The sequence below is a fragment of the Talpa occidentalis genome, unplaced genomic scaffold, assembly GCF_014898055.3.
Source record: "Talpa occidentalis isolate TD23 unplaced genomic scaffold, MPIMG_talOcc4v2.1 talOcc4.4, whole genome shotgun sequence".
Classification (NCBI taxonomy): Eukaryota; Metazoa; Chordata; class Mammalia; order Eulipotyphla; family Talpidae; genus Talpa; species Talpa occidentalis.
The window spans coordinates 131,381,806-131,405,456 of NW_023604295.1; the positions used below are offsets into that span (position 1 = coordinate 131,381,806).

The window sequence follows — 23,651 nt, forward strand, 5'->3', positions numbered from 1 at the left end:
TGTCAGCTCACTCTCAAAGCTGCAATGGTTCTAAAGTTCACTCAGAATAAGATTTAAGTTCCTTACAATGGTCCACAAATGTCACCTGGTCCGAGCCCTCTACCTCTACCCTTGCTTTTCCAATCTCTGCCACTACTTTCCCCTTTTTCACCTTCCTCCAGCCACATTCACTTCCTCAAAAATTCTTACCTTAGAGACTTCATTGTAGCAGTTGCAGTTCTATTCCCGAAGGAATAGATTTCCCTACCTTTCTTCCTCCAAGTCATTTCAAACCTCACTTTCTCAATGAAACCTAAGCCGATGCTTCTACTTCATACTGGAACCTGCTGCTTACTGTTACGCTACATTGCTGTCCTTTCTCTCACCTGCTCTTATGGTATCAGTCAGGGATCCACCACAGAAAGAGAACCAGAAGGAGATATATATTTTGCAAGGAAGTGACGTGTGGCCCTGTGGGGGCTGGCTGGGGAAGTCCGAAATCCACAGGGTAGGCTGTCAGGATGGGCAGGCTAGAACTTGCCTGTATGAATTAAAGCTGCAGTCTATACATAGGATTTCTTGGTTTTTTTTTTTAGAGGAACCTCAGATCTACTCTTAAGGGCTTTCAACTGACTGCATCAGACTACTCAGCTTTTCTAGGATAATCGTCACAGCAATATGTAGCTTAGTGTTCGACTGGGTAAGTACTATGGCCTAGCAGCTGGCACATAAAATTGACCATCATACTTTCCAACATACTATTATATATATATAATATATATTATATATACAATATTTATAATATATATATATTCAATTTATTATGTCTATTGTCTGCCTCTCCCACCAAAAGATAAATTCCATGAGGGCTGGAGGTCTTTGTTTTGTTTGCTAATGTATTCCATAGTAAACATTCAGTCCAATGGTATTTGTTGAATTATATCACTTCTTGAGTTAAATAGCATCACATCCTCAGGAAGTCGCCTGTAAACTACCTGCTGTTTCCACAACAGACACCCATACCTCCTGCTAGGTGCTGCTTTTCTCAACTACCTCTTTTGTTTGCTAAATCTACCCACTGCAACCATAGCGCTCTAACTTCCTTACAGCAGATTGAGTTGAGCACCAGAAATAACTATCTTATTATTTCATTTACCTATTTGTTTATTTAACTTATCTATTATTACATTTAACTTTTCTATTTGGTCTTCTATTTTATATCAATTCCTTTAGCTTTCTTCTACTTCTTTTCCCCTTACCCTATTTTGTTCTGCCAGAAAAATAAAAGGAAAGATTGTTACAATTAAGTGTGCACATATAAAGAATCCTTATTCAACAGGCAGTGTTGTTTGACATCTTGATCTGCAGAAACAATCTTTCTATTTAGCCGCATGCATATGTCATTTTACCAACATTTATTAGGCACCATATATGTCAGATGTCCTATGAAGTAGAGACCACAGAGATAAAAGTTCAGGTCTCTGCCTTCAGGTAATTCAGCATCTATTGCAGAATTATAAAGTGAGGACCAGGGGACTGAATCTAGTCTTTATGCATTATTAGTGCAACACACACTTGTTGATCTGTTTGGTATTTGATATTTAAATTGTCTAGTTGTCAGGTCTCCCTGGTAGTGCAAGGGGTTAAGCACAGCTCTGTGAAGCCATGCACAACCACTGCAGCACGAGTTTGATCCCCGCATGGCCCGGGAGGTACACACATGGCACAGCAGACCTCTCCTGTCTTGCCCGCTGCTCCCCTCAGCAGTGTATTTCAGTCAGTCTGCTTGTTCTGTTCCCCACTCTGTCTCTGGTGACTCCTCTCACCCCCTCCCTGCCCACACCTCTGGCCTTACCCCAGTTCTTATATGAATAAACAAATAAATCTTTTTAAAAAATGAAAAAAAAATTTCTAGTTGTCAACATTGGAAAATTAGAAGATCACACATAATTAGAATGTTGGGCTTCCCTTGAAATGTCAGAAGATCTAGCAACATAGTCTGAATTTCTTCATTGCAGAAGCAGCTCAAATCAGGGTAGCGTTTCCCTCTCTTTCCTTTCTCTGGTCACTGTTCACCACCTCTAGGCCGCCATCTCCTTAGCTACTATGTATGGCTTTCCCAAAAGCAAGGTCAGATGACAGTTGCTATCTATCATTTTACACCTGACCTGATTTAACCCTTTTGGTTACCTTCCTGACATCCTGTAGGCATTTGGCTTTTGGATCCCTAGTCAAGGGGGTTATATTTGATTATACCCTATTAAAATACTTTTTAACTCTACAAAATAATTCCGCTTCTATGATAAAATTTAATGTTCATAATAAACTAAGATGTACGTAGGCAGTGTAGTAGCAGTTCCCTTCTTCACAAGACGTAATGACAAACTGGAGTGGTTAATTTACTGGTCTGAGGTGTAGAGGTAGTTCTAGGGTCCAAACTTCCTGATGAGTCATCCTAAGTATACAGAGTATTGCAGAAGGATCTCACCCCTTCCCCAGCTTTCCCCAGTGTAAGATTTCATAGTGAAATAGTCAAAGATTGGGGATGGAAGAAAAATTAACATAAAATTCCATTTGGAATTTTGACTATTAAGATGAGTTGTGGCTTTTAGGATAATAATTGGCTGAAGGACTTTTTATTATCTAACAGTGCTAGCCTGCTCTGCATAGCATATTAGGACAGGGCACCAAATGAATACCTGTTTAAAAGTACAATGGAAGGGGCCTCCCTGGTGGTGCATGGAGTTAAGTCTCAGCACTATGAAGCTATCTGCAGCCACTGCAGCATGAGTTCGATCCCCGGCCGGGGAGCTAACCCACATGGTGCAGCAGACCTCTCCTGTCTAGCCTGCTGCTCCCCTCAGCAGTGTATTTCAGTCAGTCTGCCTGTTCTTCTCCCCACTCTGTCTCTGGTGAATCTTCTCACCCCTCACACCTCTGGCCTACACCTCAGCTCTTGTAAGCATAAATAAGTAAATCTTTAAAATATATATATTTTAAAAAAGTACAATGGAAGACAAAGATTGCATTTTGTTACATAATCAAAATGTGTCATATTTGTTCAACTTAACAGTTATACACTGAGATATATACACATTCCCCACCTTTTTTCCTCCCTTTTACATATCTAGGATCATACTGTATATGGTATTTTGTAGCTTCTCTTCTCTTTCAACCATAAGTCATCTTTTCATGACATTAGTAATCTTATAATGTATCAATTTTAATGGTCCCATAATCATCTACTCTATGCTGGTATCATAATAATATTTTAACAGTCACCTATTGGGCAATTTATGTTTCCAATTTATTGTTGTATAAATATACTTCATTAGGTTTTCCTGGTAGCAGACTTACTTTGTTCATCTATTATGAATTCTTTAAGATAAATTCTAGAAATGGAATTGCTGTGTCATAGGGCACATCTATTTTTGAAAAACTTTTGATATATGCGCAATGTCTACTTAAACAGTACCCTCCCTCCTAAAGTCTTCCAATTCTGAACTCAGTCTTTCTACTTCAGCCAGATTAATTTCAAGAAAGTAATGCTTGCATTTATATTCTCTTGTTAAAAAACTTCATTTTTCTAGCTAATTAGATAAATTTCAAACCACTTCTCACTCAAGCTTTTGGTGTCTCTTGGGAAACACCATGACTTCACCTGCCTAACTTTCCCTACTATTTTTCAACTTCTGTTAGGGTAGATGTAAAATTTCTGCTAAGTGCACCTTCCTTTTTTTCTCTAGGAATTTAAATCCCTTATATCCTCCCCCAAGCCCATATCAAATGTATACCTCTTCCAGAAAGTGTTTCTGGGATAATCCCAACCCCAACTTATCTTTTCACTTATGAATTATATTCCCTATATAATTTTAGGCATGTGTATCTCATTTCCTCGGGGTAGGCAAGCTGTTCCAAGGCAGGATTTTTAAAAAATACGTCTCCATAGCAAACACAGTGCCAGCTACTGAATCTTGAAAGGACTGGAAAATTGTGGGGAAAGTGTGGAGATATTCCCTGAATGCCATGAGGATGGTTGTACTCCCATATGGAAGCAGGTGAATGGACTGGATGAGTTTTCAAAGTGACTGCAGCCATGCTTTTCTAATAACATGATTATATGATTAGTTCTGCACAATAAAACATGATTAGTTACTGATGAAATATAAATAATTTTCAGCTGGTCCTTTGGAAGTTACCTCCACTTACTTGCCAAAATTATTTTGGTATGTAATTCAACATAAGAGAAAAATCTCTGAAAAGATAATTTAGTCACTGCAATTACCAAAATAGTTAGTGGTGGCCCATAATATGAATTTTGAAAACCACATTAGTGGGATTCTATTGTATAAAGATATTTTTATTAATAGCTTATGGTATAAAATAGAATCAAAGAATTTTAAAATTATCCTAGATATGAAACATTAAAAAAAAACTTTAGTTCATTTAAAAATACAGAAATTAGGGCCTCCCCGGTGGCGCAGCGGTTGAGCGCTGGGTTGCGAAGCTGCCCGCGACCTCTGCGGTGCCGGTTCGGTCCCCTGCTGCTCCCCGGCCACCAGAGGAGGGTCCCACATGGCGCGCAGACCTCTCCTGCCGCCCGCTGCTCCCCTCAGCAGTGTACTTCGGTCCTTCTGCCTGCTCTGCTCCCTGCTCTGGCTCTGGTGAATTCTCTCACCCTCCCGCGCTTCTGACTGTACTCAGTGCATGTATAAACAAAACAAAAAGCAAACAAATAAATAAATAAAAACATGCCTCTATAAAAAAAAAAAAAATAATAAAAATACAGAAATTATTTTTATTCCACCCCCCCCAAAGTGTGGTAATTCACTGTTCCAAAAATACTACACATTCAAATAAACTGTAATTATGAACATATATAGCTTCCCACAGTTAGAACTTTAAAAATGGACTGTGCTAAATAAAATGCATGTTGCTGCAATATTTAAACATGCTTTAAAGTAAATCATTATAAGTAGGCATGTAATTACTATGGCTTTCGGAAGGTTTAACTAGGAACTAAAACACAAAAGAATAAAATTTCATCAATTCTGACTTACATATAGTGAACAGATATCCACCATCATTTAGTTCTTGAAATCTTCATTGGACCCCAAGTTTTAAAGAGAAAGCCTTCTTTTTAGACAAGGAAATTAGAAAGGAAAAAAAAAGTTTATGGAGAGAAAGATTGGAGCAATAGATATGAAAAAACACAAATAGACACCCCAGAAAAGCTAAGGATTTCTGATAATGTAAATCCAATTTTTTTTTTTAATTTTTTTTTTTTTTAATAGAGGCATGTTTTTATTTATTTGTTTGTTTGTTTGTTTTGTTTATACATGCACTGGGTACAGTCAGAAGCGTGGGATGGTGAGAGAATTCACCAGAGCCAGAGCGGGGAGCAGAGCAGGCAGAAGGACCCAAGTACACTGCTGAGGGGAGCAGCGGGCGGCAGGAGAGGTCTGCGAGCCATGTGGGACCCTCCTCCGGTGGCCAGGGAGCAGCCGGGGATTGAACCAGCGCAGCAGAGGCCGCGGGCAGCTTCGCAACCCAGCGCTCAACCGCTGCGCCACCAGGGAGGCCCTGTAAATCCAATTTTTTAAAGAACTAAATTTTTCTGGAATCTTGTTCCCTAAGTATTAGAGTAAAAATACATTTTTCCAGAAGAAAAAAATATCTGCTGTATGATGATGCAGTGGAGTGCATGGCAAGGTACCTAATGCTTCAGCCAATCTTCTGATGTTCAAAATCTTCCTGGAAATGGGTATCAGTTAAAATCCTGGCTGTATTGGCAACTGGCAGCTGAATTCTTCCTACCTGGCTTCCCACAGCTACAGCAAATTGGCAGTCAGGCTTTCTTAGCAGTTGCTAATGGGCTGATAGTAACATACAGCATGATTCCATTTATGTAAAACAAATACAACCCAATGTATTTCTATAATGCAGTAACGCACAAGAGATGTATGTAATAGCATGGAAAAATGTTCTAAAAGACACACATAAAAAGGTTAATATGTCTTTATGTCTGGGGAGGGACTTGAGGAGAGGTCAGTGGGAACTTTCATTTTGTGGTTGGAATTTTTAGTGTAAGAATGCAATCATGTATTATTTGCCTAACTAGAAAAATTCACAATTGCGGAAGCAACACCAAATATCAACCTATGCAGTGTGAAATGTGGAGACTTGGAGGAAGGTTTACATCTTGTAACAAAGTGGCTCTCCACAGAAAGTTGCACTACCAGTTTCTTCCGGGGCTAATATCTTTATGAGTGATTCTATCTTTGTACCAAGTGTCCTTGCTTGGCTTATCTACAACTTCCTGCTGGACATTTTATTAGGATTTCCAGCTCTTACTGCAAACTCTACAGGCCCCAAACCCCACGTATCATCATCTATTCCATGTGACTTTCTTTTTATCAATTCTGTCAACCAATATCCTCAGGTTCAAAACCTTGGGATATTTGGCTAATACATCTTCCTTCACCCATAGAATTCAGTTATCTTCTCGTGTTTATTCCATTGTTACCTTTGGCATTTTCATTTATAGCTACTCTACTTCAAGTTTTATCACCTCAAATATGAATTCTTGTAAGTTTTCCAACTAATCTTCCTGCATCCATCCAGTCTCTCCCATCTGTCATTAGTTTTGCACACCAATACAGATTAAACTTTTTACAATAGAGTTCATTTATTCTACCGACACCACACACACACACACACACACACACACACACACACACACACACTCCTCCAATAATTGTCCTCTTCATAGAAAACCTAAAATTCACTCTTCTGGAATCTGATCTTCACATTAACTTCTTAGCTTTGTCTAAAGGCTCCCTTTATTCTCCACTGAATTCTCTTTTACATACTTTCTTTTCCCACTGTGTGCCTTTCTTAAGTATTCAAGTGAGAACTCTGTTGCCTGGAAATTTTGGTTAATTAATTTTATTTAGTACATTGGATTTGCTGATTATGTCAGATGTTAATTACAAGTTTTTAAGGCAGAATGCCTGACTGAAGCTTCATATTATTCCTACCTCTTTGTCCTGCCTGCCACAGTGGGTTAAAGAAGCCATTTAATAAAGGCTGGCTGATTGACTGAAATCAAAGGAGGTTTCCCTTTGCCTTCCTTATTTATGAGGAGCATTGATTATATGCTTCCCAAAGTAAAACAGAATAACAGAAAACATTAATATGTCAATGTAGCCTATATCTGTTAAAATCCACAAAGCATAAATTTGTGTGAGAATGTATATTCCTGGGAAAAGTGCTTTGGTTGGTGTATACAATGATTTCTGCCAGTTTGTTCATTCATATTTCTTGCAAGCATACCATGTGCCTGTACTTTTTTAAGCCCAGAGGATATGGCAGTAATCAAATGAAAATCCACAGAATTTATGAAGCTTAAATCCCAAGAGAGAAGACAGAATAAGTGAAATAAAAAGGTAAAACACAGAATTTGTCAAAATCTGACAAGAACTTTGAAAAAAAATAAGAAAAGGAGTTTAGGGAGTTCTGGGGGTTCAAGGAGTGGTTGCAATTTTAAAATAGGGTGTTCAGTATTTTCTTTAGTTGACATAGAGAAAAGCTGATATATTATCTAAGTGTAATGCAATTAAGAGAGGCTTGAATCAGTTTGTCTCAGAAAACATGACTGGGAATATTTTCTCCTGATTTAATTTTAGTTGACTTTTAACAAAGACTTCAAAATGGCAGCTTAAGTTCATTTTTAGTTCAATGAAGAATAGCTCTCATGCATATGCAGACTGGATTCAATTCTATTTCTTGGGTTGGAGTATTACCAAGATCTTAACAAGGAAAATGAAGAAATATGGATGCCTCAGGAATTGACTAACCACTTATATCCTGCATGAAACCTGCTTTTCTGTATCCAAAAGCTGACTAGCATCAGATTGAGAACTAGAAAAGATTTTTTGGCAAAAGATTCTTAGTTGCAAAAATAATTCCAAGATTTGGGTTTAGCTCAAATTTTAGGATTTATGTGGAAATTCAAGGCTTTTTTTTTTCAAATTACCATGTGAATAATTGGAGCAAATAATACAAATTCCCAGAGGTTTAGTTTCAAAAGGTTTAGAGTTTAAGACTTTTTTTTTAATCTACCCTCTCAGTATTTTCCTTTATTAAAGTTAAATGTTCCTTCCATAGTCTTACACTGTAATACTTCTATTAATGAAGAAGACACATTTCAACATCACACTTGGTTGTCAAAAATATTGTGATTAAAATAATACAGAAGGCATTGTAGTGCATTCTAGGGGGAAGGAAAATAGAAGATAGGGCATAATGATAATAATTAGCTAAATAATACCAAGGTGAAGTTACCCACGTCTACAGACCATTTATAAAAAAATATTCTACTTACCATTTGGTGTACCAGTACTAGATCATTTGTAAGTTTTTAGGGATGAAGAGAGGACACTAGAGATCAGCAAATGTCAAGGGTGATAGAGATATTGATGCCAAAACGAGAAAAGTAAACCAAATGGGAAAAATGAGGATGAACAAAAACTTATTTCACAATCTTGCTTAGGTGCCATGCTATCAACAATGAGAGGTGATGGACACATAGAAGCTGTGGGTAGAATTGTACATGAACGTGTGTGTGCATAATTTTAGATGAACAGCAACAAGCTGATGATGCTTCATATAATTTATCAAGAATTTTTATTTGCTTCTCTCCACTCCCCTCCCCCCAGCCTTGTTGACTGTGTGGAAAGATGTTCAGTCCTAGATAATTCTATAATGAGGCATTACATCACCAGACTACATAAATAGACACCTTATAACTATATACATGTAAAAATAGATTAAATTTCCTTTTCTTAAAAAAGCACAGAGAAACTGCTTACCTGATATACATTAGTGTGAAACCTAAATTTGGATACTTCCTGTACCAGTTCCAACAGATTTCCAATTAAACCTTGCATCAAACAATTTGCTTTCATTTCTCTAGGAACCTCAGGTACAGGATACTGACAGGTGTTCTGTGCTGGAAGTAAGGTTGCCATCTTAAAGATTAGGAAAACAAAAGAGCAGTATTTATAGACTAAATTGGACTAGGACATGAAAGATGCCTCAGACTGAAGATTTTCTATTGGTCTGGAGCAGAAGACTCATATCACCCCATTAAATCCCAGAAACCATGTAATAAATACCTTCATATATTGACAAATCCAACTGCTAAATAGAAAGATCTCACAAGGATATTTCGAAATACTTCATTAAAAATGACGTATACTAAGCTACACTTAGTACACTAAGCTGCTTCCAAACCATGAAAAAAGCAAAAGGAAAAACCCTAATTTAACATTTGAAGAACAAGTCGAGTAATGCATTTTAGATAGATTATTTAGGATAGAAAATAGACTTTTTTGATCACCTCCATCCTCTGTACTATCCAAGTTTTGAACCAGTGATGCTTTTCATACTTGCTATCTTAACACCAGAAGGAATTACAACAGGCTTTTACAGTTTTATATTCTTTGGTGAAATTAAGTCTTTTCTTTATAGGAACAATTCTCAACCCCCATATTCTCACCCTGTGGTATGTTTGTGCTGCCAATGTCATGGCATCAGTCTAATGCAACATCTGATTTCAACTCCATCTAAGTAATTTTTGCTACCAGCTGTGAGCCTGGACTTGTTCCTCTGCAAGTTCCATCTTTTTTTAAATTTTTTTTCTTTATCTATACAAGAACGGGGTACAGGCCTGATGCACTGGAGGGTGAGAGAATTCACCAGAGACAGAGCGGGGAACAGAACAGGCAGACTGACAAAATACACTGCTGAGGGGAGCAGCTGGTGCAACAGAAAGGGTCTGCTGCGCCATGTGGGACCCTTACTGGCCGGCCGGAATCGAACCGGCGCTGCAGAGGCTGCGGACAGCTTCACAGTACGGTGTTCAACTGCCTGTGCCACCAGGGGAGGCCCAATTTCCATCTTCTTACAAGTCATACAATCTGGTCACTTTTATTAATTAGCTTTAGACGTCAGTTACTAACATGACTAAAGAAATGCTCTATTTCAACAGCAGAGCAAATGGATGGTCTTTTGCAAGATCTCATCCTTCTGTGGGGTGGTAAGCTCATCTAAAGAATAATCCAAAGGTGGGCCCTCCCTGGTGGCACAAGGGTTGGGACACAACCTGTGGGGTGATCCGCAGCCACTGCAGCACGAGTTCAATTCCCGGCCCACCAGGGAGAAACCCACATGGTGCAGCAGACCTCTCCTGGCTCGCCCGCTGCGCTGCTCCCCTCAGCAGTGTGTTTAGGTCAATCTGCCTGTTCTGTTCCCCACACTGTCTCTGGTGGATCCTCTCACCCCCCATACCTCTGGCCGGTGCCCCATCTCTTGTATGCATGAATAAATGAATCTTAAAAAAAAAATAATAATCCAAAAGTGGCTAAGAGAGCAGAGGTCAAACATGTCCAGGCAATTCTTTCGCCAAGGGTAGTGAAGATAAGAACTCTTAGGTGACCTTGGGGAACTGCTCATAATCATCCTTTGTGTCCTTCATATGAGATGTTGAAACTGACAATGGAAGACACATCCCACCCAACATGATGATGTTCATCTTATTAAGCATTTTCTTTTGAATGGTTAGACAGGGTTAAGCAATAAGACTGCATCTGGCAGAGGACCAGTTTTGTGAAGTTACTTGGCCCGCATAAAGATGAAAATGGAAACTTTGGCTTCATAAATTGCTACTGATCTTAAGCAGGTATGCTAATGTCTAAAAGCCAAGAAATCCATCAGTCTCTTTTCAGAAAACAACAAAGGCTCAGTGTGGATTAATTAACATTTTTGAATTGCTTCAAGATTCTGAGATGAGATGTCTGATTAAATCTGGGCCTAATTTAGATTTCAGGGTCTGAGCAGCGGGTTCTGCTCTTCCTCTTCTCTGCAGGGTATGGGGTCTAGGGCAGGGACTTGGATGAGGAACACGATAGTCTTCAAACCTGCCTGGTGTGAACACGTTAGAGACTGTGGGCTATTTAATATTTAACTCTTAGCAGGAGTGAGCTGGATGTGAAAGTGTATGCTTCCCAATTCAATTTTAAAGTCTATAAACTTAGGGATGTGTGTGAAAATGAAAAGGCTTGAATAGATATTTAGCCTGCTAAGTAACCCGGATCCTTTAAGAAGCAGAGAATTGTGACAGATTAAATCATACCAAGGGGGAAGATCTGACAGGGGCTTAGTTGTGTGTCTACCGATCAGATCGGCACATTCTCAGTTTTCACATTTACTTGTACATATAACACTATTTGGAGAGGGACGATATCAAAGCCATAGAAGAGGGTTTTTGTTGTTTTTTTTTCTCTTTCCCTGGAAAAGCTGAAATGGTTGACTAACAGCCCTGCACACTCAGGAAGTCATGCCAAAGCTTTGATCAAACCTAAATTAGTGTGTTCTCTGGTGTCTAGCACTTAATCTCAATTCCTAGCTGAGTAAGGTATAACTGATGGTCACAAAAATGTGTAGAAATACTAACAGTAATGAATACTTATGAAGTGCTTCCTTTCCACATTTATGGCCATATGCCTTACACTGATTCTTTCATTTAATTCTTAGAAGGACCATATACAGCATCAAGCTTCATGATGGATCCGAACAAAACCATCAGTAACACTAAAGAAAGAACTTATATGTATGCCTTCCTCACCAGCATATGGAAAGGTTAGTTCATGCTAAGGCCTTTCCTGGAATGGTCTTTCCTGAAACACTTCATCAGGCCACCAAGTCATTTCTCCTGGTCTGCTTCCCACCTCACTGGCTGCTCCTTCTCCTTGCTAAATCTTCATCTTGTTGCAATATTGGAGAGCCCCAGGGCTCATGTCTTGGTTCCCTTCTTTCTAGCTACATTATCTAGGTGATGGCAACCAGTTCCAGGATTTAAATACTATGTCTATGCTGACAACCTACAAATTCATGTCTTCCCTAGATACACATATCAAATGGTCTATACTTCACAAGGATTTTTTAACAAGACACCTCAAACTTACTGTGAGTAATCAGAGTTCACCAACACTCCCCTCCACCCACCCAACCTGTTTCTTCTCCAGCTCCCCAATCTCAGTAAAAGGCAGCGCCATCCTCCCAAGGGCTCACACCCAAAGTCTTGGGATCACCTTTGACTCTGCTCTTATTTTTTTTTTTAATTAATTTTTTTATACAACTGCTGGGGATAGTCAGAAGCACGGGAGGGTGAGAGAATGCACCAGAGCCAGTGCGGGGAGCAGAACAGGCAGATTGATGAAATACACTGCTGAAGGGAGCAGCGGGTGCAGGCAGGAGAGGTCTGAGCGCCATGTGGGACCCTCGCAGGAGGCGGTGGATCGAACCAATGCTGCAGAGGCTGCGGGCAGCTTCGGAGCCCAGCACTCAACCGCTGCGCCACTGGGGAGGCCCTCTTTCTCTTTTGTTTAACCTATCAGCAAGTCTTGTGCGTTTTAATTTCTACATTGAATCAGAATCTGACCACTTCTTTCCATCCCTCTACTTCACTCCAAGTTGTCCTCATTTTTTATCCCAATCAGGCTAATTACCTTGCTTGTTCTCCTACCTCCCTATGCATATTGCTCATACAACAAGAGCCATCTTTCAAAAAAAAAAAAAACAAGCTTTTCATTATGAACCTTTTAAAACAAACACACAAAATTCACATAAGTGATGACCACCCATGCACCCATGCACCCATCCCCCGGGCGCAAAAATGAACATTTTGCCCATCTTCTTTCTATTCCCTCCCCTCCCTTTTTTGGTGGAGAATTTTAAAACAAATTCCAGCAAAGACATCTGTTTAATTATCAGATGGAGCTGCGCCTGACTTTGCAATTGCTTCTCTTCTCAGTGAAAGCCAAATCCTTCAGGACGACCTACACGACCTATGTCATCAGTCACGACTCCCGCCCTGCTCACACCCCCTCCTCCCCCGGCCTCCTGTTCTCATCTGCTTTGCTGACAACCGAGCTTCTCAAACTTGAGTATCACTATCATCCTGGGGTTTGTGACAGTGCAGCTTGCCGGGCCTCCACCCCAGAGTTAACCAGGTCTGAAGCGGGCCTCAAGTATTTTCATTTCTATCAGATTCCCTGGTGCTACTGCTGTCCACCGGCCTCGGGGTCCTCCTACCCGGGTCCTCTGCAAGTGGGGCGGCTCCAGCACTCGGGGCTCTCCCTGCACAGCTCCTGCCTCTGCCCTGAGCACTCCCTGCATTACTCAAGATGCATTTTATTCCATCTCTCTCTAAGTATCCTTCCAGAAGCCTCCCCTGACTACTCGTAAAATAGCATCCGGTCTCCTGCCCCGGATTTTTCTGGGGCGGGCACCACCTGCTTGTTCCTCTGAGCCCGTCCAGGTGGGCAGCTCCGCGGGCACAGAGACCTGCTTGGCCGGCCGTGGGGTGCCGGCTCCGAAGCCTCGCCTAGAAGGTGCCGGCTGCGCTGGCCCGACGAACGGACCCTGGGCTGAGGAGGCCCGGCCCTGGCCGGGGACGCTGCACGGGCGAACGCACACCTGGGCCTCAGTTTCCCCGCTGGGAGAGGCAGGGGTGGGCTGGGCCGACCTTCCCCGCCTCCCCGCGCGCAGGCTGGAATAAAAGGGGGTAACGTGACAGCCCCGCGAGGCAGAGCGGAGAACAAGCAGGGAGCGCCGTCAGGCTGGGCTTTGGGGCGCACCCACCTCGGCCCCCCGCCATGTGCTAGCGCCCCCGCCCGGGTGGCCCCCACAGACGCAGCGGCGGGCGGCCGCCGGCCCCCCTCACCGCCCGGCCCCCGCCCCGCCCCGCCCCGCGGGCCCTCCCGGGGCAGCTCCGCGGCGGCGGCGGCGGGAGGAAGGGGCGGCGCCGAGGGAGGGTCCGGGCCGCCGCGGGGGGCCGCCCCGCCGCCCCGTCACGGCGCCGGCGCCGGCCGCGAACCCGGAAGTGCCGAGCCCGCGCGCCCGCCCGTCCCGCGCCGCCGCCCGCACCGGGGCGAGGCGGGAGCCGGCAGCATCCGAGCGCGCCCGGCGACGGGCCATGGCCGCGGGGGCCGCCGCCGCAGGTGGTGGCGCGCGGTGAGGCGAGCGCGGCGCCCCCTCCGGGGCGGATGGAACGCGGCTCGGCGGGCGGGCGGTGCCGGCGTCCGCGGCTGGAATGGTGCTGGCGGCGGCGGGCGGTGCCTGCGTGCTGAAGCCCGAGCGGAGCCGCCATGGAGACGCCGCCGCTGCCGGCCGCGTGAGTGGCCGCGCCGGGGCCGAGGCGCTGCGGGGAGCGGGGAGCGGGGCCGGGGCGGCGGGAGGCGGGAGCCGCGAGCCCGAGCCGCGGGGCGTGACTGGGCGCGGAGCCCGCAGTCCCGAGGCGGACGCGGCGGCAACTCGGGGCGCCCGGGGAGGGGGGCCCGGCTGGGGCGCCCCCAGCCCGGGCCGCGCTTCGGGGTGCGGGGGCTGCGCCGGGGAACCTGCCCGCCCCGAGGCTGGCGCCCGGGGGACGGGGCTGCCGGCGCCCGGCCGGACGCCCCTCGCTGAGGGATGGGGAGACGGTGTCCTGGAGCCCGGGGGGGACGGAGCCCGGAAAGTGCCAGGCGCCCGGGGTCGGAGCGGTGGAGCCGAGCTCGCCCGCTGGCTTCTCCGAATTTCTAGCAAAATTAATACCCGAGGAGCCCTTCGATCACTCTGAACGAGCCGCGGCTGCTCAGGGCATGTGACCTCTTTTACCTGGCACTGCAGAAAATTGTGGCCAGAAATCAGAGCATCTTCTGTCTCCCTGGTACCCCGGCCAACGAGTAGTGTGTGTAGTGCGACCTGCCGGGCACAGGTGGCTTTCTCCTTGGTACCCACATACAGTCGGGATCACCTGCAGCCAAGCGACTTTCCAGAAATGATGACAGCTCCACAAAAAGGTGGAAGCTGTTGCATTATTCAGCACAAGATTTTATTTATTTATTTTTTGGGGAGCGTTTTAGTAAAAGACGATACAGCCCTTGGAGTTTTGAAAATTTCCATTTTGATTTGCTCTTCTCAGTTTAAGAAGGAACGAGAGCCTCTGGAATCTGACTTTTCAGATCGCAGACCCACCTCGTTCGAGCTGAGGAATGGTGAACCCTTCATGGGAGCTTCTGCATGGATGGAGCCTTTCTTTTTCGGTTAGATTTGCTCAGCTTCACTCCAGGCATTTGTCTGGCCCCCTGTGCTCCAGCCCAGTGGGGTTCTTTGGCAGAAAATTCCAGCCAGATTATGGATATTTCACTCGGGCTGAATAATTTTTTTGATATTGAGCCCTGTTAGGGGAGCTGATAAGATTCTGGAGCTACAATTTCTGAACGTGCTTGACAGAATTTTTAGCTTGTCGTGGGGATCAGAGTAGAGGTTCCTGTTGCATGGACCCTCCAGTGCTCATCCATGCCAGAGCTCAGTGGCTGCTTGGTCGCTGTGGCTTCGAGGGCTTTGTGATCTGGTTATGTTCTTCAGCAGGTTGCGGAAGGCGCCCGAACCCCTAGGAAACATGATGGTGGATCGTTAGCATCAGCTGCGTGAGCACAGCAGCACATGAGTTCTGTCCAGACTCAGAGGCGCTTACGACAAGAAATGCTGCCTGTGTCTAGACAGCACATACTTTAAAATAGCCCATGCAGGCACATAGTAAATCTGCTCCCTTTATGTCAGTTCGCTGGGGTCCCTTTTTACTTTTGGAGCAGAGGAAACTAAAAGGAGAGAACCGGGTAATCTTTGAATGCAGGTGGAAAAAGGGAGTGGAACAGCAGGCTCTGGAGGGAGGGAGTCGAGAGGTGGAAAATGATTTAAATAGAAATAAAGATGAGACTGATTTGTACTTGCAGATATTGATAAATGGAATCTAGGAAGATCAGCTAATAATTTTGGTGTCCAGCACAGTTCTTCGGAATTGAGACTCCGTCAGTAGTGTTTTGTTGTTGTTGGTTTTTTTTTTTTTTAATAGCAATGAGAGGCTGAGATGTGAAGGAAAGCAGCAGGGAAAAAAGAATTGTTAAAACTCTGCAGTCATGGGTGGTTGAAGTTGGTGAGACTTTCTCCTTGTTTCGGTTTATTTACTAATAAAAGCAAATAGGTTTCATTTTCATTTGGTCTACCTAGGATTCACTCTAATTCCAGAGCTTGTTAGAGTTACCTTTCTGTAGATCAGAAATAGTTTTCCTTCATTCCCTTCATTCCCTCCTATCCCATAATCTTGTTTGTTTCCTTCCATACTGAATCATGGATGCTGGACTTGAGAAATGCGGGTGGATGAGGAAAGAGCTTCACCGGCCCATCTGTGCTAGACCTGGGCTAGGATGGAGACCAGTGGAAGTTATGGGGGTGGCTGAGCTTTTCATTAAGTTAGAATTTTTAGCTTGAGCTTTAAGGGAAAGAAAGATGTTTGACTTGGACTTCCAGAGCCTTGTGTGATCCCTGGATCACTCATTGAATGATCATTCAGTGAATCCCTCAAAGCAGGGATTCAGATCCTCTTTGCGCAAATGTCTGTTTATTAATGCATTCATTCTGCAAATACTTGAATACCCGTCTTTGCCTGGCACTGTGTGTGGTGCTTTCGCTCATGCTTCTCTTTAAACAACCAGTTTGACATTGTTCTTAAGTTCCACCTTGCTCCCTGCTGGTCTGGTAGCACATTGTCTTGGAGGATGGCGTTATCTCTGCCCACACTCCCTAGTTCCTTTAGATGGGCTCCTGGAAATTAGGTTTTACTTGCATGCTCTTTCCCTTCCTTGCTGCCAAGTGCTCCTTGGTCTGTTTGATTCTCATATTGCTTGTCATTGGACTTTGTATATCTGCTTATTGTTTCTTATGCATCTTTGAGTATACATGACATTTAGATTCCGACTCTGATATTAAGACCATGTGACATTTGCCACTGATCAAACCTGGATAGTGTGCAACTAAAAATTAGATACAGACTAGTAAAGGAATTTTAGGGAGTAAACGCAGATGTGCAGAAGGAAATGAAATGTAAACTGATTAGTCCAATCTCAACAATGTTTCACACATTCTAACTTTTTTAATAGTTATTTTTGTGAAGGATTTTTATAATCATTAAGTTGAGGGAAGTCCAGGATGTATAGGATGGAGCACATCTCTTCCCCTCAAAGAACATATTTACCTTGACCTGTGTAGTGGCTTTTTTTTTTACTGGTTTCTCTTTCACAAGTTGCCTTTCTCGCTACAGATTTCACATTCTTGGTTTTCTGTCGCAAACTAAGCATACATACCTGCGATATAATCAGCTTTTTTCAGTTGATGACTCCACCTCATTGGAGACTCTTGCCATTAGAGTTTTCAAGCACAGAAGATAAACATCTTGTTGACCGTGTTCTAAGAGATGTAGACAGCAGAAGACTGGTTGGACTAGAGGAGAGGTTTTTAAATTTTTGGATTCCACTGACCTGTAAAATTAAAAAGAAATTGAAGTCGAATGTAGAATTGCTAAGTTGTTTGTTTTGCCTAGGGAAAAAAAATGGATAAAATAATAATTATACTAATTATCACTATCTTCTTGTAAAAGGGGGGGTATTTTAGTGCTCTTCCCCAAATACAAAGAAGAACATAATCTCAGACTAAAGGATAGGCCTTAAATTGAATGAATTTAGTTTTCTGAAATCTTACATTTTTCTCATTTTGTCACAGACCAGTTAATAGTTCGTTGATGCCTAACGTTGGCTTTCCTCAGGATTAGATCACCTCTGATGTTCTCTCTAATTCTAAGATTTAGTTACTGTGAATTTGGAAACTTGCCTGGCGTTACCCCAATATTTATTTGTCTTTTATAGCCCATAAGAATGTGTTCTGGATTTTGTTTAGTCTTAAATGTGAAGTGGCATCTCTCAGGTCGTAGGGGAATTTCCTCAGGGATAGACAAAGATGTTTAAAAGATTAGTAGCAATAATAGCTCACAAGGTAGTATTTAAGAGGACATATGTATCAATTTGGATGAAGGAAATGTTGGATATAAGGGAAAAAAATTGAGGTGTGTTAGGGAATTTGAGCAGTAGAGTCTGGAAATAGGTAACATTTTTGTAGTAGTTTTTGAATTTTCTGATGCTTAGAAATCATTTTTGCTCCTCCACTAAGCAGCCTCCGACCTCTCCTTTCCAATTTACATATTCTAATAGATATGGCAGGCATTCAATAAATAGTGTGCTCTATGAAGGGGACTGTAAATTTATACCTCTGTGCCTCTGTTTTGGAATTGTACCAGGAGTGTTTGTGAAAACAACTGAACTTCCTTAAGAGCAGACTTTGGAAGGTTCTTTTCAAGGTGATAAAGAGAATGAAAGTCGTCTTTCAGATACTTTTTTTTTTAAATAGAATTCTATTAAATTCCAAATATTTTTACCATATATTACAAGGAAGTTTTTTTTCCTTCATATTTACTCAGTGCCTACTGTGACCAAGCTTGGGCCTCTCTCAAAACAAAAAAGTCCTTTTCTTCATGGTTGAAACTGATAACAAACCAATATATAATTATTGTAGTGAATGGGTCAGTAAACGATTTTTTACATTTCAGACTATTTTTTGACCCGTTCTCTTATTGATCCTGCCTTAAAAGTAAATCCTTTTTATCACACTATCTTGTCTTGTCCTCTAGTTTTTACGTTGCTAAATGTGTTTACTTTATGTCTTTCAATCTTGTCAGCATCCTCATATTGTAGGTCTCATTTGTTTTTCAAGGTTACATTACTTTCCCAAGCTTTTCAAGTAGAGGAGAAACTGGCACTCTGCTCTCAGTTGACCATTTTTTCTGTATTACATGGCTTGGCTTCTATTATTGTCCATTGGCAATAGCTGCTCCTCACAGATGCAGAATTCTTTTCAATCAACAATTAATCACTGCTTTATGGCTCCATCTGTATCTTAAGTGTGGACTCTTGATGTGCTAAAGTCTTGAAGTTTGAGCTTCTTACAGAGTATCTATTCTTACATCATACCTCAGATTCACCAGGCCTAAAACTGAGCTCATAATCTTTTTCTCAAACAAACATTGTTTGTATAAACATCCCCACTTATGTTGGACTAGAATAATCGTTCTTCTGGTCCCTGATATCCAAAGCCTTCAAATGGTCTTTGGTTTCTCTCTCTTCATCCTCTATCTCTTATCAGCCCCCAGAGACAGTAGAATCTTGGTTTCAGGTGTCCATTTTACTGCTGCTCTTCTGATGAACAGATTTTGTCAGTTGATACCTGAATTTTTCCTTCTGCCTTTTCTCCTAGTTGAACTCCTTATATTCTTTCCTCACCTTTCAACTTATGTCCCCTATTCTGAACCCCCAGCATCTCGGAGTTGTAAAATGACGTCTCAGACAGGTAGTCACAGCCATCCATCATTTTAGCCATATCTTATGTGTTCAAAATCGTTGTATGCAGTAATCTCCCTGGTTAAACTCCTTCACACAAGCCAAGAATCTCCAGCCTTTTCCAGTTAAAACAACTTGGAATTTCTCCAAGACTAGTTGTAGCCCATCTCCTTCACAAAGACTTCCCAGTTAACTCCAACACAACTAGTTCCAACTAGTTCCTCTTTACATTCCTATAGTATTTCTCATCTGGAGCCTGTGATCTTGCACCTGTGTGCTGACTTGTGCTCTCCCGGTGGTTTCAGATGTGCCTCCTCAGGTAGGTGGTAACTGGAGAAGGCTCTGTGTTGTCTCTTTGTATCACTCGCCCTTCTTAGTCAAGGGCACGTGGTGGGCATTTGGCAGTTCACCTTGACTAGCAACAGTGGTTGTCTGGAGTATCCATGGTAACTTCTGATTGAATGTTGCAATTAAAAATGGGGAAGGCCCATAAAATCCATAAATATGTAACTCCATGTTCAGTTTAACTTGGAACTTCAACATTTTTCGTCTTAACTCTATGTTTATATTCATATAGTATCGACTGCTTATACAGGTCCTGAGGGCGGGTAGATGAGGTATTGTTATTTTTGATTTTCATATCACCTTTCATATTTGACCCATTTGTGGAATAACAAAACCTTATTTCATAAGTAGACAGCCTGAAGCTAAGTGACTAATCCAAGGTCACTTGTATTTGGCATAGCTGGAACTATCACTCTGGTCTCCCAGCTGACTCTGGTCCTCACCTAATGCATTTTCATTCAATGTTAGAACATGTGGCCACTTGACTGAATTGCTGAGTCAAGTGGCTGCCCTCTCAAGCCAGCCAAGTAATGGCAATACTAGGAAGAGCAGAAAAAGAGAGGTCAGACATGGAAGTGATAAAAGACAGGGGAATGTTAGAAATGCATCTTTATCCTCCTCCCTGTTTTAATCCCTCATAGATATCCCACTCGGAGAGTATTTGTTGATTGTTTATAACATTCTTTAAAATCAGATTGATCTTGCATAAGACGTGTTTTTACCCTGGTCCCTTTCCTAGCGATAGTCACTGTCAGGGACAAAAAGTGCCTGATTGTGTTCTGTTTGTCATGTAGGTGGGAGGGAAAGGCGGAGGGTGAGCTGAGTGAACCGAAGCAGTGCTTTTTACAGTTCTATTGTTCTACTATCAGAGAGCAGTTATACTCCAACTTCCATCATCCTCTCCACCCCAGACAGCACAGCCTCCTCGTGCCGCGGGCGCTTGCCGGCGTGCTTAACCTTAGCCACGCAACCAGGTCCTGCGGGGAGAAAAGGGGTGATTTGTAATCTCTCCCTCCTGCCCTCCAGTAGATTCAGTGCTTTGCTTTTTCACAGCTAATCCTTTCATCCAATTGGGCGTTTCAGGCTTTTCTAGATGTTTCCTTTCCAGCTCTAGGAAACCAGCAATATATCTTTGAACAACATAGGTACTAAACTACGCTGATGGATTCGTGGCGTTATTATCATGCTGTCTGTAAAGCGTTCTGTGTAGATTCAGTATAAGAGAGGCTTTTATTTCACTCAGTACTTCATATTCATTTCTCAGGTCTCCACACTGAAAGCTTAATCTACCGTCTTAAGTGTCAGTGGGGTTTGTTAGTTTTTTTAAGCTGTATTTACTTAGTAATTTGACCATATGTTTATAGATTACAATCTACTGGCAATGTACCTAATGAAAGTTTACCTTGTAAACACTTGAAAATTTGCAGACCCTGTCTCTTTGCCTTTAGTTAATTACAAAAACTGAAACCACAGTTGCCACAGACATGTTCCCAATGAAGAACGTCCTCTCTACTTTTTACAGTCTTTAAGTCATATGGAGTGGTCATTTGGGCGAGATGAAGGATGAGAGAGAACTTTGTTGGGAAACTTAGAGTGAATAACAAGTATTACTTACAGTATACTCCTGAACTTACATATGGGAACAATGTTAGCAAGATAACAGGCTTCTAAATGCAAGTTTACCTAGGAAGACAAAAGAGAAAATAAAAGAGATATTTTAAAGTAATGGAGAAACTTCAAAGCAGTACACCATGGATGGTGACTTTAAAAACAACAGCTGCTGACGCGAACTTGGCAGAAATTTGTGAGTAATGGTGGGTGACTCACTGCAGGCAGGGGAGTCTTGCAGTTTTTGAGGTGAACAGGCACAGGGGAGAACAGAGATGTGGCCACCCAGGGCCTAAGTGTTTGTGTCCTGAATGTGAAAATGTCTTGTCCCCTGTTAAATTTTGCAGCTGCATCATTCACATGAATTATTGCATTGTTTGCATCAGAAAACCCTAAAATCATAAATAAACCAGCTTTTTGAAGTGTTAGTTCTCAATCTGAGTTGATTGTCCTGAGGTAGGAGGTAAGTGGGTGGTGGGCATATTACATCACTTTTTTTTTTTTTAATTATACACAGCTGCCTTTCACCCCTACTACTGAAGATACTGTCATTCTGGTGTACCTAGTCCTGTAAAAAGAGCTTGCATGAATCTACACGTGAAGAGGTCTGCTTATATATAAGTTGAAAAAATTGCTTGGATCATTCTCATTCTCTGTACCTCCATTGGAAGTCACTGTTCCCAATAAAGTACATCTAAAGAAACTCTTCCTCATTTCCAAGATTTCATTAAAATTTTCACAGTAGGTTTAAACCTTTGCTTGATAATGAAGTCTTGACTGTTTGAGGGACACTGCCCTTGTTCGAGTATTTTCTTCCTAAGAATTCAGTTGTTTTCAGTAATGTATTCTTAGGCAGAGTTTGAAAGTCACCTCCTCTGAGAACTCAGTCTTGCCCACAGTTGGGGATTTACATTAGTCAGTCATTGAAGGAAGGCAGGCTTTTGGATTATCTGAAATAAAGCATAGCAGTGTACTGGGGTCTAAGCTCTTGGAGACAGCAGCTGCTTTAGAGTACTATTTTTATAGCCATCGGCTATTGGCTAGTTTTAAGACTATTAGGAAGTGTAGAGAGTTGGGGAGACATTTAAAAGGAAAGAACCTGGAAAAAGTATCTCCTCCAGATCTTTTAAAGAAGACAGTTTCAGAATGAGAAGCTTTTCTGGAAAAGGCTAGCTCTTTGATTCAGAAGTGAAGCAGGGAGATCTAACTTTGTCCTTACTGGTGTAACCTACAGGGCCAACCTATACCTCCCCTTTAGTTGCTTCCTAGTAAATGTTCGTTTTCCACATCTGTAGTCCTAGACATGATGTATCGTTTCCTGTTTCTCAGTTCAGCTTCTGGATGACCAGGTCACACAAAACCACATAGGGAAGGGAAGATTTTGGGAAGGACTTTAGTGTGGAAATGTAGACTTGTGTGTCAGGGTACTGTGTTTGCAAGTGGCTCTCAATGCAGAGAACACTTTAAAAATGCAATGTTATTTCTTACTTAATCCTTTACCTCCACATGAGAATGTCTCATAAAATGTTTCTCCAGGCCCCTCTATCAGGTCTGGATTTTCTTTTACTTTTTGCCTTCTAGACTTACTAACCAGTTCTTTTTCTTAGGCCACGCTCCATACCTTCCCATTCTCCTAGCTGTGGACTTACCCACTGGAGGCAGTGTCTTGCATTAATTCATTTGGAACTCTTCTTTAAAATATCTCAAATGGTGGGGAAGCAGGACTGATATCCACTTATGGTAGGCAAGCCCTTGAAGAGTCAGGTGCCTCAATTCATGTTGATTCTGGGGGACTGGAGAAATAAGCAGGGGTAACTTCTAGGGTTAATGGGGGAGGTTACCTTAATGTCCAAGGATCTGAGTTTCATGGATTAAAGTACCATCTTTGTAAGCAGTGATTCCCAAATTTCTATTTCCAGTTACATTTTTCTCTCCAATTCTAGACCAATATTCATTTGCTGATTTGACATCTTCACTTGGGTGTCTGATATCTTAAAATCAACATGGGTGTAAACTGATCTTCCTACGAAACCAGTTCTAGATACAGACTTCCCCATCTTAAACAGAAACTTAAACCTTCCAGTTGTTTAGCAAAAAACTTGGAGTTATCCTGACTTTCTTTGACATGCCTCAGGCATTCTGTCAAATTTTGTTGGCACTACCTTTACAATATATCGAGAACCCTGCTACTTCACATCGCACTGCTTCTACCTCTGCTACTACTACTCTGCTCTGTCACTGCACTACTCTCCTAAATAGCTTCCCCCTTTCATCTTTGACCCATATAGACTGTTCACAACTGGCAGCTACAGTGATCCTTTGAAAACATGAGTTGATTGTGTCTCTCTTCTACAGTGTCTCCCCATTTGCAGGGTAAAAGCCAAAGTCCTT

The 23,651-nt window shown here is 42.4% G+C and overlaps 1 protein-coding gene across 2 annotated transcripts in view; it reads left to right on the forward strand.

The window, feature by feature from the left end:
* The first annotated feature begins 11,585 nt into the window (after positions 1–11,585).
* The window catches only part of KLHL2 (kelch like family member 2), an 88,592-nt gene continuing 76,526 nt past the window's right edge, over positions 11,586–23,651 (forward strand). The window contains exon 1 of one of the 2 annotated variants that reach the window (XM_037526408.2): positions 11,586–11,682. In XM_037526408.2, coding sequence (XP_037382305.1) covers positions 11,675–11,682 — 8 coding nt within the window. In that variant the 5' untranslated portion in view covers positions 11,586–11,674. Of the gene's footprint in view, positions 11,683–13,891; positions 14,219–23,651 lie in introns of those variants that run through there. The other variant, XM_037526406.1, reaches the window with a different exon arrangement.